This window comes from Heterodontus francisci, unplaced genomic scaffold, assembly GCF_036365525.1.
Source record: "Heterodontus francisci isolate sHetFra1 unplaced genomic scaffold, sHetFra1.hap1 HAP1_SCAFFOLD_51_2, whole genome shotgun sequence".
Lineage (NCBI taxonomy): Eukaryota > Metazoa > Chordata > Chondrichthyes > Heterodontiformes > Heterodontidae > Heterodontus > Heterodontus francisci.
In genome coordinates, this window is record NW_027141369.1 from 5,928,330 (window position 1) to 5,940,952 (window position 12,623).

At 44.0% G+C, this 12,623-nt stretch overlaps 1 protein-coding gene across 1 annotated transcript in view; it reads right to left on the minus strand.

The window, feature by feature from the left end:
• Positions 1 to 10,117, minus strand: part of LOC137363011 (histone H2B-like) — a 29,596-nt gene extending 19,479 nt beyond the window's left edge. The window contains exon 1 of the mRNA XM_068027130.1: positions 10,052 to 10,117. Coding sequence (XP_067883231.1) covers positions 10,052 to 10,117 — 66 coding nt within the window. The remainder of the gene's footprint in view (positions 1 to 10,051) is intronic.
• Positions 10,118 to 12,623: the final 2,506 nt, after the last annotated feature.

Genomic DNA, 12,623 nt, shown 5'->3' on the forward strand with positions numbered 1-12,623 from the left:
AGCACTAGAGACAGAGCTGAAAGTGAATAAGTGAGAGAGAGAGAGAGATCCCCATCAGCAGTTACAGGCTGACCTGGAAGCCTCATTTTATCTTGAAAGATCCGTGGGAGACAGACGGTGCAGTCTCATCTCTAACTGATATTGTATCAGAAAAAGACACATTATTATTCCTAGACTCTGGGTAACAGTTAGAGAGTGAGGTGAACAATGTTCCAAATTTAACGCTCTTGGCCCTGTTGATCTCTGTAATCTCTCAGCTCACACCGTTCGATATGACTGTCAGTGAGGGACAGTTTCAATGTGATGACATTAATCTGGGACTGTTACTGTCAGATATTAACTCCTGCACGATCGCAGCAAACACAGCGACTCCCTCGGAGGATTGCTTTGAGAAGACGGGTGAATGAAGAGCAAACACACTGCAGGGAATGATCTCAAACTGAGCTTCAGAAAGGGGGAATCCCCCAGCTTGAAACGTTCTCTGACCTTTCCCCACAGCCCCAGTTCCTTTGCTCAAACTCGGAGAAAACTGAACTGGGGAAAGTTCCAGTTTATTTTTGTCAGTTCCGATGAAGGGTCACTGACCCGAAACGTTAACTCTGCTTCACTTTTCACAGATGCTGCCAGACCTGCTGAGTGGTTCCAGTATTTCTTGTTTTTATTTCAGATTTCCAGCATCCGCAGTATTTTGCTTTTATTTCAATTTATTTGTTTTTGTAAATGAGTGGGGAAAGAAGCGCATGCGCGATGCGCCTCCTCCAACTGTGTCCCTTCTGTGTCATTTAATTAGTGAGCGGAAGAAGATGGTTTGAAATAGACGGGAATGGAGACTTAGAGCCCCGGGGTAAGTGAGTAAACAGCAGTCTCCTTCCAGCAGCACATTGCTTTGAGAGCCTGTCCGCAGAGGGGCTCAGAGATCAGCATTGACGACGGAGCAAGTTCAGGGGGAGTTGGGGGCTGTTTGTAAGAGGCGGACTGGAACACGAACATGGAGTGAGCGCGGAAGGAGAAGCCTTTCTCAGGCTGTTTGTGGACAAGGTAACGGAGACAGAGCAGGAAGAAGCTGCTGTTGAAAATCATTGTTGTTTTCTCTCCTCAAACCTGTAATGCATGTTCATGGTTTAGCTCCAGTTTCACACTGTGTTGTTATTGAGCAGTGAATAGAGGGAACAGAGCCAGACAGTAGGGATGGGGACAGTTATGCAAACAACACCTATTGCTGGCGCCAGGTGAGTAGTGTCAAGGAAACATTTTAAACAGCAGCTGTCGGTTTCCGTTGAACGATTGATCCAAGAGAAACAAGGAAATGGCAGATACTCTGAACAAGAATTTTTCATCTGTCTTCACAGAAGTAGACACAACATACATCCCAAGAATAGTAGAAAATCAAGGGGAGTAAGGAGGGGGGACCTTAAAACATCACCATCGCGAGAAAAACATGTTTTTGGAAAACTAATGGGACTAAAGGTTGGCATGTCCCCTGGATCTTATGGCCTACATTCTAAGGTTTAAAAGAAGTGTCTGCATAGATAGTGGATGCATTGGTTGTAATCTTCTTAAATTCCCTAGATCCTGCAACAGTTCCAGTGGATATTAAACTGCAAATGTAATGTCCCTGTTCAAGAAAGCAGGAAAGAGAAAGCAGGCAACGATAGGCCTGTTAGCCTAATGTCTGCCATTGAGAAGATGCTGGAACCAATGATTAAGTCAGTCATCGCAGAAAACATAGAAAAATTGGAGCAGGAGTAGGCCATTCGGCCCTGCTCTGCCATTCAAAAATGATCAAGTCTGATCGTATAATTCAGTACCCTCTTCCCGCTTTCTCCCCATATCCCTTGATCCCTTTTGTATTAAGAAATATATCTATCTCCTTCTTGAATATATTTAATGACTTGGCCTCCACTGCCTTCTGCAGTACAAAATCATGAGAGGTATAGACAGGGTGGATAGCAAGAAGCTTTTTCCCAGAGTGGGGGATTCAATTATTAGGGGTCATGAGTTCAAAGTGAGAGGGGAAAAGTTTCGGGGGGGATATGCGTGGAAAGTTCTTTACGCAGAGGGTGGTGGGTGCCTGGAACACGTTGCCATCGGAGGTGGTAGACGTGGACACGATAGCGTCTTTTAAGATGTATCGAGACAGATACATGAATGGGCAGGAAGCAAAGAGATACAGACCCTTAGAAAATAGGCGACATGTTTAGATAGAGGATATGGATCGGCGCAGGCTTGGAGGGCCGAAGGGCCTGTTCCTGTGCTGTAATTTTCTTTGTCGAGAATTCCACAAGTTCATCACCCTCTGAGTGAAGACATTTCTCCTCATCTCGGTTCTAAATGGCATACCCATATCCTGAGACCGTGACCCCTGATTCTGGACTCCCCAGCCATCAGGAACATCCTCCCTGCATATAGCCTGACTAGTGCTGTTAGAATTTTATAGGTTTCTATGAGATTCCCTCTCATTGTTCTAAACTCTAGTGAATATAGGCCTAGTCAACCCAATCTCTCCTCATTGTCAATCCTGCCATCCCAGGAATCAGCCTGGTAAATCTTCTTTGCACTCCCTCCATGGCAAGAACATCCTTCCTCAGATAAGGAGACCAAAACTGCACACAATACTCCAGATGTGCTCTCACCAAAGCCCTGTATAACTGTAGTAAGACTTCCTTGCTCCTGTACTCAAATCCGCTTGCAATGAAGGCCAACATACCATTTGCCTTCCTAACTGCTTGCTGCACCTGAATATTTGCTTTCAGCGACTGGTGTACAAGGACACCCAGGTCTCTTTGCACCTCCCGCTTTCCCAATCTGTCACCATTCAGATAATAATCTGCCTTTCTTTTTTTGCAACCGAAGTGAATAACCTCACATTTATCCAAGTTATACTGCATCTGCCATGCATTTTCCCACTCACCCAACTTGTCCAAATCACATTGGAGCCTCTTTGCATACTCTTCACAACTCAGTTTCCTCCCCAGCTTTGTGTCGTCTGCAAACCTAGAAATGTTCCCTCACCCAAGTTATTGATATATATTGTGAATACCTGGGGCCCAGGCACTAATCCCTGTAGTACGCCACACGTCACTGCCTGCCACCTGGCAAAAGGCCCGTTTATTCCGACTCTCTGTTTCCTGTCTGTCAAGCAATTCTCAATCAATGCCAGTATATTACCACCAATCCCATCTGCTTCAATTTTGCACACGAACCTCTTATGTGGGACCTTATCAAAAGCCTTCTTAAAATCCAGATACAACACATCCCCTGGTTCTCCTTTATCTATTCTACTAGTTCCATCCTCAAAAAGCTGCAGTAGATTTGTTAAGCAAGATTTCCCTTTCGTTAACCCATGCTGTCTTTGTCCAAACCCGTTTATGCTTTCCAGGTGTTCTGCTACCACATCCTTTATAATAGACTCTCGCACTTTCCCCACGACTGATGTAAGGCTAACTGGTCCGTAATTCCCTGTTTTTTCTCTCTCTCCTTTTTTAAATAGTGAGGTTACATTTGCCACCCTCCAATCTGTAGAACATTTAGAAAATTATAATACAATCATGCAGAGTCAACATGGATTTATGAAAAGGAAATCAAGTTTGCCAACATTATTAGCGTTCTTTGAGGATGTAAGAAGCAGGGTAACTGAAGGGGAACCAGTAGATGTAATGTATTTGTATTTTGAAAAGGCATTCGCTAAAGTGCCATGCAAAATGTTACGACACAAGGTAAGCGCTTGTGGTGTTAACGGGTAATACATCATTCATTTTATTTATTTAGAGATACAGTACTGAAACAGGCCCTTCAGCCACCGAGTCTGTGCTGACCATCAACCACCCATTTATACTAATCCTACATTAATCCCATTACCCTCTCACATCCCCAACTTCCCTCAATTCCCCTACCACCTACCTATACTAGGGGCAATTTATAACGGCCAATTTACCTATCAACCTGCAAGTCTTTGGCTGTGGGAGGAAACCGGAGCACCCGGCGAAAACCCACGCGGTCACAGGGAAAACTTGCAAACTCTGCACAGGTAGTACCCAGAATCGAACCCAGGTCGCTGGTACATGCTTACTAACAAGAAACAGAGAATTAGGATAAATGTGCCATTTTCAGGTTTGCATACTGGAACTCGTGGAGTGCCACAGGGATCAGTGCTGGGGCCTCAACTACTTCCAGTCTATATTAATGATTTGGATGAAGGGATCGAGTGTATTGTAACTAAATTTGCTGTTGATACAAAGAAAGGTGTGAAAGCAAGTTGTGCGGAGGACACAATGAGTCTGCAGAGATAAAGACAAGTTAAGTGTGTGGGAAAAATTTGGCATTTTAAGTATAATGTGGGAAAATGTGAAGTTATCCACTTTGGTATGATGTAGAGAAAAGAAGAATATTATTTAAATAAGGAGAGACTGCAGAATGCTGTGGTATAGAGGGATCTGGGTGTCCTCTTATATGAATCACAAAAAGTTAGCATGGAAGTACAGCAAGTAATTAGGAAGGCTATTGGAATTTTGGCCTTTATTGCAATGGGGATGGAGTAGAAATGTAGGGAAGTCTTGCTACAACTGTACAGCGTGTTGGTGAGACCACACCTTGAGTGTGTATACAGTTTTGGTCTCCTTATTTAAGGAGGAAAATACTTGCATTGGAGGTAGTTCAGGCAAACATCACGAGGTTGATTCCAGGGATGAAGATGTTGTCTTATGAGGAACGTTTGACCTGGTTGTGCTACACTCATTGGAGTTTAGAAGAATGAGAGGTGATCTTATGAAACATATAAGATACTGAAGGGGCTTGACAGGGTATTTACTGAGATGATGTTTCCCCGCATGAGGGAATCAAGAACTAGGGGGAACAGTTTCAACATAAGGGGGCACCCATTTTCGATGGAATTGAAGAGGAATTTCTTCTCTCAAAGGGTTGTTGTTCTTTGGAATTCTCTACCCAAGAGGATGGTGGAAGCTGGTCATTGAATATATTCAAGGCTGAGTTAGACTGACTTTTGATTTACAAGGGAGTGAAGTGTTATTGGGACAGGCAGGATAGTGGAGTTGAGACTATGATCAGATCTGCCATGATCTTATTAAATGTTGGAACAGACTCGAGTGGCGGAATGGCCTAATCCTGCTCCTAGTTATTATGTTCTTGCATTATAATGCCAGGTGGAATTAAAAACTTGACTTGTGCAAATATCCCTGCTCCAGCAGGTATTCCCATTCATGGAGCAGTGCAGATGTTGGGTTGTTCCTGGCTGCCACTAAATTGTTATAAAACTACCAAAGAAAACCTGATCAGCAGAAGCTGAGTGCTGCAGTGGAATCAGACACTGACACTCTTTGTATTACTGATCATCCTTTGTGGTTGGTCATAATGATTATTAATTGAAATAGTATATTCATGTCTTTTCGAGCTTCCACCTCAATTGATCTTGAGTTACAAGAGATATTTTTCTTTCTTTCTGTCAGCAAATATTTGAAGGAACCAGAAGGATTGTGATGATTCCCCGGCACAAGGATATGTACAGTCCACTCCTTCTAACACAGAGTAGGTACATTATCACTCCCAGAGCTCAGAGACACAGACAGGCCATGTGTTCTACAGTCACAGAGAGCAGAAGCAGTCAGACTCACACTGATCCCAAGTTCCAGAGACACATTTTCAATCCAGCAGACAATCAAACAAAGCAGGAGAGGCAGAAGTTGTTTCCAATTCACCCCAACTCAGTACTGCTGAAAGCTAGGTACATCAATCTTAGTTCAAAATCACACCCACTATCATATTGAAAAGCACCGGATCAATCCCACAAGAGTGCACCCGAGAGCTACAAATTAAATATGAGGTAGAGCAGCTGATGGAAAGGTACAGAATGAATCCTAATAATGTAGCCCAGACTGCAGACTGAGTGACAGATTACAATGTAGTACAAACATCTGATACAGTATCAAAAGGAAAGTTACAGCATTATGTCAATTAGTGCACAACGCACTGCACATTACATACCAATCCAATAATCTCTCCAAGAGCTGTACTGAATGATATCTTATCAATTGAATGATTCTGATTATACTGAGCATGCCACGTGTGAGTTTGAAATATATGTTGTCATTCACAAATGTGTTCATACAGTTCCAGACTAAATACTAGTCCAAAAAGCTCAAACCACAACTCAGTAATACACACAGTTAAAATGTGCAGTGATCTATATTTTAAAATACTAGTGTGACAAGAAAATGGTGATATATCATGGCATTAAACAAATAGTTCTCAATACCATCCCGTAGATACATATTAAGTACAGGTACAGAAGAATTCCACACTCATACAGCACCAGCACCACATAGATACAGAATGTACACTTGCAGACATAACCGGCAGCTGAGAGATACAAAATTAATCCCACTGTAATGGACTGTCCAAGAGACAGACACATAAAAAATGAATTGTAACGCATATTTCGTACCAGAGACTGCCAAATGCAAAATGAGCCGTGGATATGCGCATGCAGACTGTACCAGAAACTGACTGATACAGAATGAGACCCATACTCATACGCGGTACCAGAGGCTAACAAGTAAAGAATAAATACAATATACACTTCCAGTACCAGAAAATAATATATGCATAACAGATATCACTCACGTACATTAGCAGAGATTGACAGACAACAGAATGAATCCCACAATCTCATTCAGTACCAGATACTGACAGGTACAGAATGAATCCCATACACACTGTACTAGGCACTGAAAGACATAGGAGGAATTGCACATTCACATACAATAGAAAACACTGACAGATACTGTAGGAGTCACATGCTCACAGTCAGTACCAGATACTGTTGAAAAGAGAGTTAATCCCACACTTGCATTCATTGCGAGAGACTGACAGATACATAAAGGATATCGACACTCACATGGAGTAACAGAGACTGACATGCAGAACTTGAACCACACATATGCATAGTACCAAAGTCTGAAAGGTATTGAGTCAATCCCATAATCAGATACAGTGTCAAAGACTGACAGGCACATTCGAGTTCACGTGGCTAGAATACCAGAGATTTTCACGTACAGAATGAACCTTATTTCTCATTCAGTCTGGATACTGATAGATGCACAATGAATCCTACAATCATACTCGATACCAAGTTCAGACAGACACCATATATATTCCCCTCTTATTCACAGTATCATAGACTGACAGGCACAGAGTGAGTCACAAAATCAATTAATTTCAGAGACCAGCAGGTAGAGAATTAATCTCACTCTCACAGAAAGAACCAGAGATTGACAGATATACAGTGAGACCATAAAATGACTCACATACAATGACAGACACATAATTAAAACCACTGGCATATATAGTACCTTAGACTGACACATAGAGAATGAACCATTCTGACTGTAAGATTGATGCATACACAATGAATCTCACACTCACATTTAGTTCTGGACACTGACAGATACCGAATGATATCCACATTCACCCACAGTCGCAGATAGATACAGAAGCTGCCACACATTCACATTCAATACTCATGATTGACATACAGAATGAATCAAACAATCACATTTAGTTTCATAGACTGACACTGAAATAATTTCACACTCAGACACAGTACCACAGACAGACAGATGTAGAATTAAACTCGTTGTCACATAATGTACCAGTAAGTGTGTCAAAATTAATCTCATACAGTACAAAAGATTGATTGAATTTGTCCCACACTCAATGTAATAGGTTTTAAGCAAGTGAAGCGGGGGTGGGGGGAGGTGCGGAAGAGAACAAAAGGGAAGGTGTGTAATAGGGCAGAGGGCAGGAGAGATTAACTGACAAGGAGGTCATGGGGCAAAGGGAGTGTGCTAATGGTGCAGTGAAAGACAAAATATTAGTGCAGAGAGAGTGTTAATGACAGAATAATCAATAGGTCTGTCCAAAAGCACATACTTGAAAAACCAAGTTTAAAAAAAATGATAAAATAAAATAATAAAAAGGGTTGAGAGCCCTGTCAACCACAGTGAGGGGGAAATCGGAAACGAAGTTGATGAAATTTTCCAGTTCGGAGCGGGAGCAGGAAATGACACTGATCCAGTCATCATTGTACCGGAAAAAGAGCTCGGGGTGGGGTCCTGAGTAGGACTGGAAAAAAGAATGTTTGACATACCTGACAAAAAGACAGGCATAACCATTTACAGAGATAGGGCACAAAGAATCATCATGGAAAGAGGCATGAGCTTCAAATCCAAAGCTGAAGTGACAGGATCAGAGGAACAGCTGTTTGTTCTGCAGTGTGGACTTCGGTCAGATCTGTAAACATGCAGTTCCACAACAAAGGGGGAGAACTCAAAAATTAGAGTTCTGCCATTTCAGGAATATTGCCGGGAAGCACTTTTTCACACAAAGGGTAGTGGGAACCTGGAATTCTCTCCGAAAAATCAGATAAACCTGTGGGTCAATTGACAATTTCCAACCTGAGATTGAGAGATGTTTATCCTGTGACGGTCTGAGGGTTTATGAAATCACAGCAGGTAGCTGGAGTTAAGATACAGGTGAGCCAGGATCTAATTGAAAGGTGCAGCAGGCTCGAGGGGCTGAATGGCCTACCCCCATTTCTATGTTCCTCTGGCTGCAACAGGGCAGAAACAGCTGCGAACATACGTTGCATTTCATATTTCACAGCAAAAATACCAGCAGTCAGGAGCTGAAAAGGGAAAGATGACGCCTCGATGACCTGAGAATAAGTACAGAATGGCCTCCTTCAGAATTGGCGATTTTATCAGGATAAGATGCCGAACATTAGAAATTAATCCAACGGGAATCGCCATCCTCCGCCTCCAGGAATTGGACAATATAATGCTGGGATGTGGGAGTTTGGTTTGGGCAGGGGGTTGGCTGTGACACCACGAACACTCCCTCTCCACCTCCTCACTCCATCACCCCACCCCTTCCCCTCTCCATGGGACCCCGGCATCATCCGCTCCACAGATACTTTCCAGCAGACATCGCTGGGGAGTGACCGGAGTCCTGGTTCTCTGTCTCCATTTTCCCTGTCCCACCCATGGCCACTGAGGCTCCTCTCCCCCCACCCACCCTGAGAGCAACTAACCCACCTTGCCCATAAATTTAAACTGGAAAAGTGCCTCGTAAAGAGCAGGAGCAGAGGGGAGGCTGTAACCTATCAGAGAGGATTGTGTTCCTGAATCCCCAACTCTTTTTGCCATGTTTCCATTCAATGTCCACTTTCTCTCCTTGGTCTGTCCCTGGAGACCTGTCATATCACGATTCTCTCCAGGGAATTTCTAAAGATATTTCCCCCATCCCTCCAGGATTGGCCTGGGGTCCCCAGCACTCCCTCCATTGCAGTACTTTCTGAAATACTACCCGTGCCATGTAATAGTCAAGAGAGACAGTGGGGAACTAGGCAGATCAACAGGATGTCTGGCAGATTCAGTGTGAGACGGTAACATTGCCGGGTAAAGGCCGCTTTCCAACTCCAATCTTAACACAGGAGATTCCCCAAACAGCTGCAAAAAGGTGTTTGTAAACTGCTGGAAGAGGATGTGTGTGGAAATGGTGATGTTACTGAGTAGGTTATTTGTTATAGAATGGACTGTGTTTAGGTGGGAATATTACTGAGTGTTAATTGTAACGGAACCATATTTAAAAGCTCCGGCTTTCTGGAAAGCCTTGACTATGAAGGCCGAGTCTGGAAGGGTTTGTGTGGAGAGCTGGGTTTCGGTTCCACTGTTAATAAAGGGTTTGAAATTGGCGAACCAGAGGAAACTGGAGGTGGAGCTGAAAGATGAGGGGCCGTTCTCTCTCCGTCTGTCACTCTGGGTGTCTCCTCCCCATCTGCTCTCTGTTCAATCTTCACTCTGTCTCCTCCCCTTCCTGCTCTCTCTCTGCCATTCTCAGGCAGATCCGGGCGGTCTGTGTAAAGTAGAGCCTGCAAGAGTCTGCTTCTTATATTGGGTAGTGACCTGAGTGAAGAATCATCATGTCTGGCAGAGGTAAAGGAGGCAAAGGACTGGGCAAAGGCGGAGCAAAGCGGCACCGCAAAGTGCTTCGTGATAATATCCAAGGCATCACCAAACCAGCAATCCGCCGCCTGGCTCGCCATGGCGGGGGCAAGCGGATCTCGGGTTTGATCCATGAGGAGACTCGCGGGGTGTTGAAGGTTTTCCTGGAGAATGTGATCAGGGATGCGGTCACCTACACTGAGCATGCCAAGCGCAAGACGGTCACTGCCATGGATGTGGTGTACGCTCTGAAACGGCAGGGCCGCACTCTCTACGGATTCGGCGGTTGAACAATTTGACCCTTTCCAGCAAACACAAAACAAAGGCTCTTCTAAGAGCCACCCACCGCCTCACAGAGAGAGCAGTGACCGAGAAATGAGAGCTGGGATAGGCTGTTCAGAACAGTTCAATCAATCTGAAATATTTCAGATTTCCAGCATCCGCAGTATTTTACTTTTAATTCTTTGTTCAATCAATCTGCTGTGTTCGGGATGAAAAAAACTGGAATCCCCGAATTTGACTTTTCATTTGCAGCAAGGATGTGCAGTGGATTTGATTTTCTAAACGGGCTGTGTAAACAGTGCCCGAGACTCTCCAGTTAGTTATTTCCCCAGTCGACACATGCCCTCAGTGAAAAGCCACATCACTCCTCCAGAATCACTCATTGTTTTCATACAATTTCAAAATGATTTCTCTGCAATGAGGGAATCCGGGAGTTTTGCAGCAGCCGTTGAATCGGTCACTGGAACCAAACCCACTTGTGATGTTATTTCCCCCGAGACGGTGTTTCCTGCACTGAAACTGACAGGGTTTGTGAAACTGATCAGTTTCAGCTCAGTCATTCAGGGACCTGGAATTCCCGCAATTTGAGCCCGCGCTGTCAAGAGCCCACTTCTGATTGGTCACCCACGTCTCATTCACATGTCTTAACCAATTGCCGAGCCTCGAATTAGAAAATACAGCAAATCACTGGCTTAAATTGGCAGAAAGTTTGAATTCGAAAAAGCCGTCAATTTCAGTGTCGGAAAGAAGCGAATTAATGGTAAACCTGGCGTTAGTTTAAAGCTGTTCGTAAAATCGGGCCAGGACTTTGTGCTGAGAAAAGCGGAATAAAAAAAGCTTTTGATGGATTATATATATTACGAAGTTTTAATCTGTAATTTTTTTGTCTACTTATCTGTACATGGCGGTAAGACGATTCAGCAATCTGTAACGGGACAAATAACTCACTCAGTGTGGAAGTAATAAATTAGACAGGCTTTGGGGTGACAGTGAGAAATCACTGAAACAGATGCTTAAACATTTGAAATAGTTCTCATTCGGTCCTGTTACTGGCATTCTGGAATCAGACAGTAACCAGCCCTTTCACAGAGACTGTGGGTGGCTCTGAAAAGAGCCTTTGGTTTATTAGGTGACATTTTGGCCGCTTTACTTTTTCTGGGAGCTCTGAGCGCTGGTTTTCTTAGGCAGCAGCACGGCCTGGATATTAGGCAGCACCCCACCCTGAGCGATGGTCACTCCCCCCAGCAACTTGTTGAGCTCCTCATCATTGCGGACGGCCAACTGCAGGTGTCTGGGGATGATGCGGCTGTTCTTGTTGTCCCGGGCCGCGTTGCCAGCCAGCTCGAGGATTTCAGCGGTCAGATACTCGAGCACAGCAGCCAGATAGACCGGGGCTCCAGCACCCACACGCTCAGCATAGTTGCCCTTTCTCAAGAGCCTGTGAACACGGCCCACCGGGAACTGCAATCCAGCCCGGGAGGAGCGAGACTTGGCCTTGGCCCGAGCTTTGCCGCTGGTCTTTCCTCTTCCAGACATTTCCACAATCTCGCAAATACTTTCACAAAGAATAGATAATTTCCGCCGCATTTACTTTACTGATAGACTGAAAACTCTCCCCATTGGCCGGTACTTAATTCACCTCATTTGCCTATATTCTTCACCAATCAGGTCACTGACAACAGAAGAGGGCGGGGTTTACCGCCAAAACATCAGAAGCAGAAAATTTGTCAATTTCAAAAAGCCCGCCAATTTCATTGTCAGAAAGGAGCGGATTAAAATAAATGTCATCCTTCGTCAAATATTTAAAATCCCTTCTCTTTATTTTGTTTTATTCAACTTTTTCCGTCACGAATTACAGACGCGGGTTTAAAATGTTATTTAAATTGTGCATCTTTCTACAATTGCTTTCAAACTGTCCCGGGAGGTACTAAATCCCTGTTCACAGCATTTCCCTGAAGGGAAACATTCAGTTTATCTTCAATCAGTGTCCTTCTCTGAAAAGAGGAAGCAGGATCGAGTCCTCAAACTGCCCTTAGTCTGCTGTGTAATAATCCCATTCCGGGCTGTTACAGTGCGGAGAGTTACTGTTAATAAAATGATGAATCAGTTCACATTTCAGGAATAGAGTGAAGGGACTGAGGTCTGACTCTTGCCGCTGAAAGCAGCTGTTCATGCGGTCATTCAGGGGCTGTGCAAAACCGCAATAACAGCTTTAGGGAAAAAAGTAAAGGCGGATGAGCGGATTATGGGTTTGAGTTCGGTTTATGGGACAGCAGACAAAAACACAGCAGTGGGACATTTATTATGTTACACATTGTCTTAAAA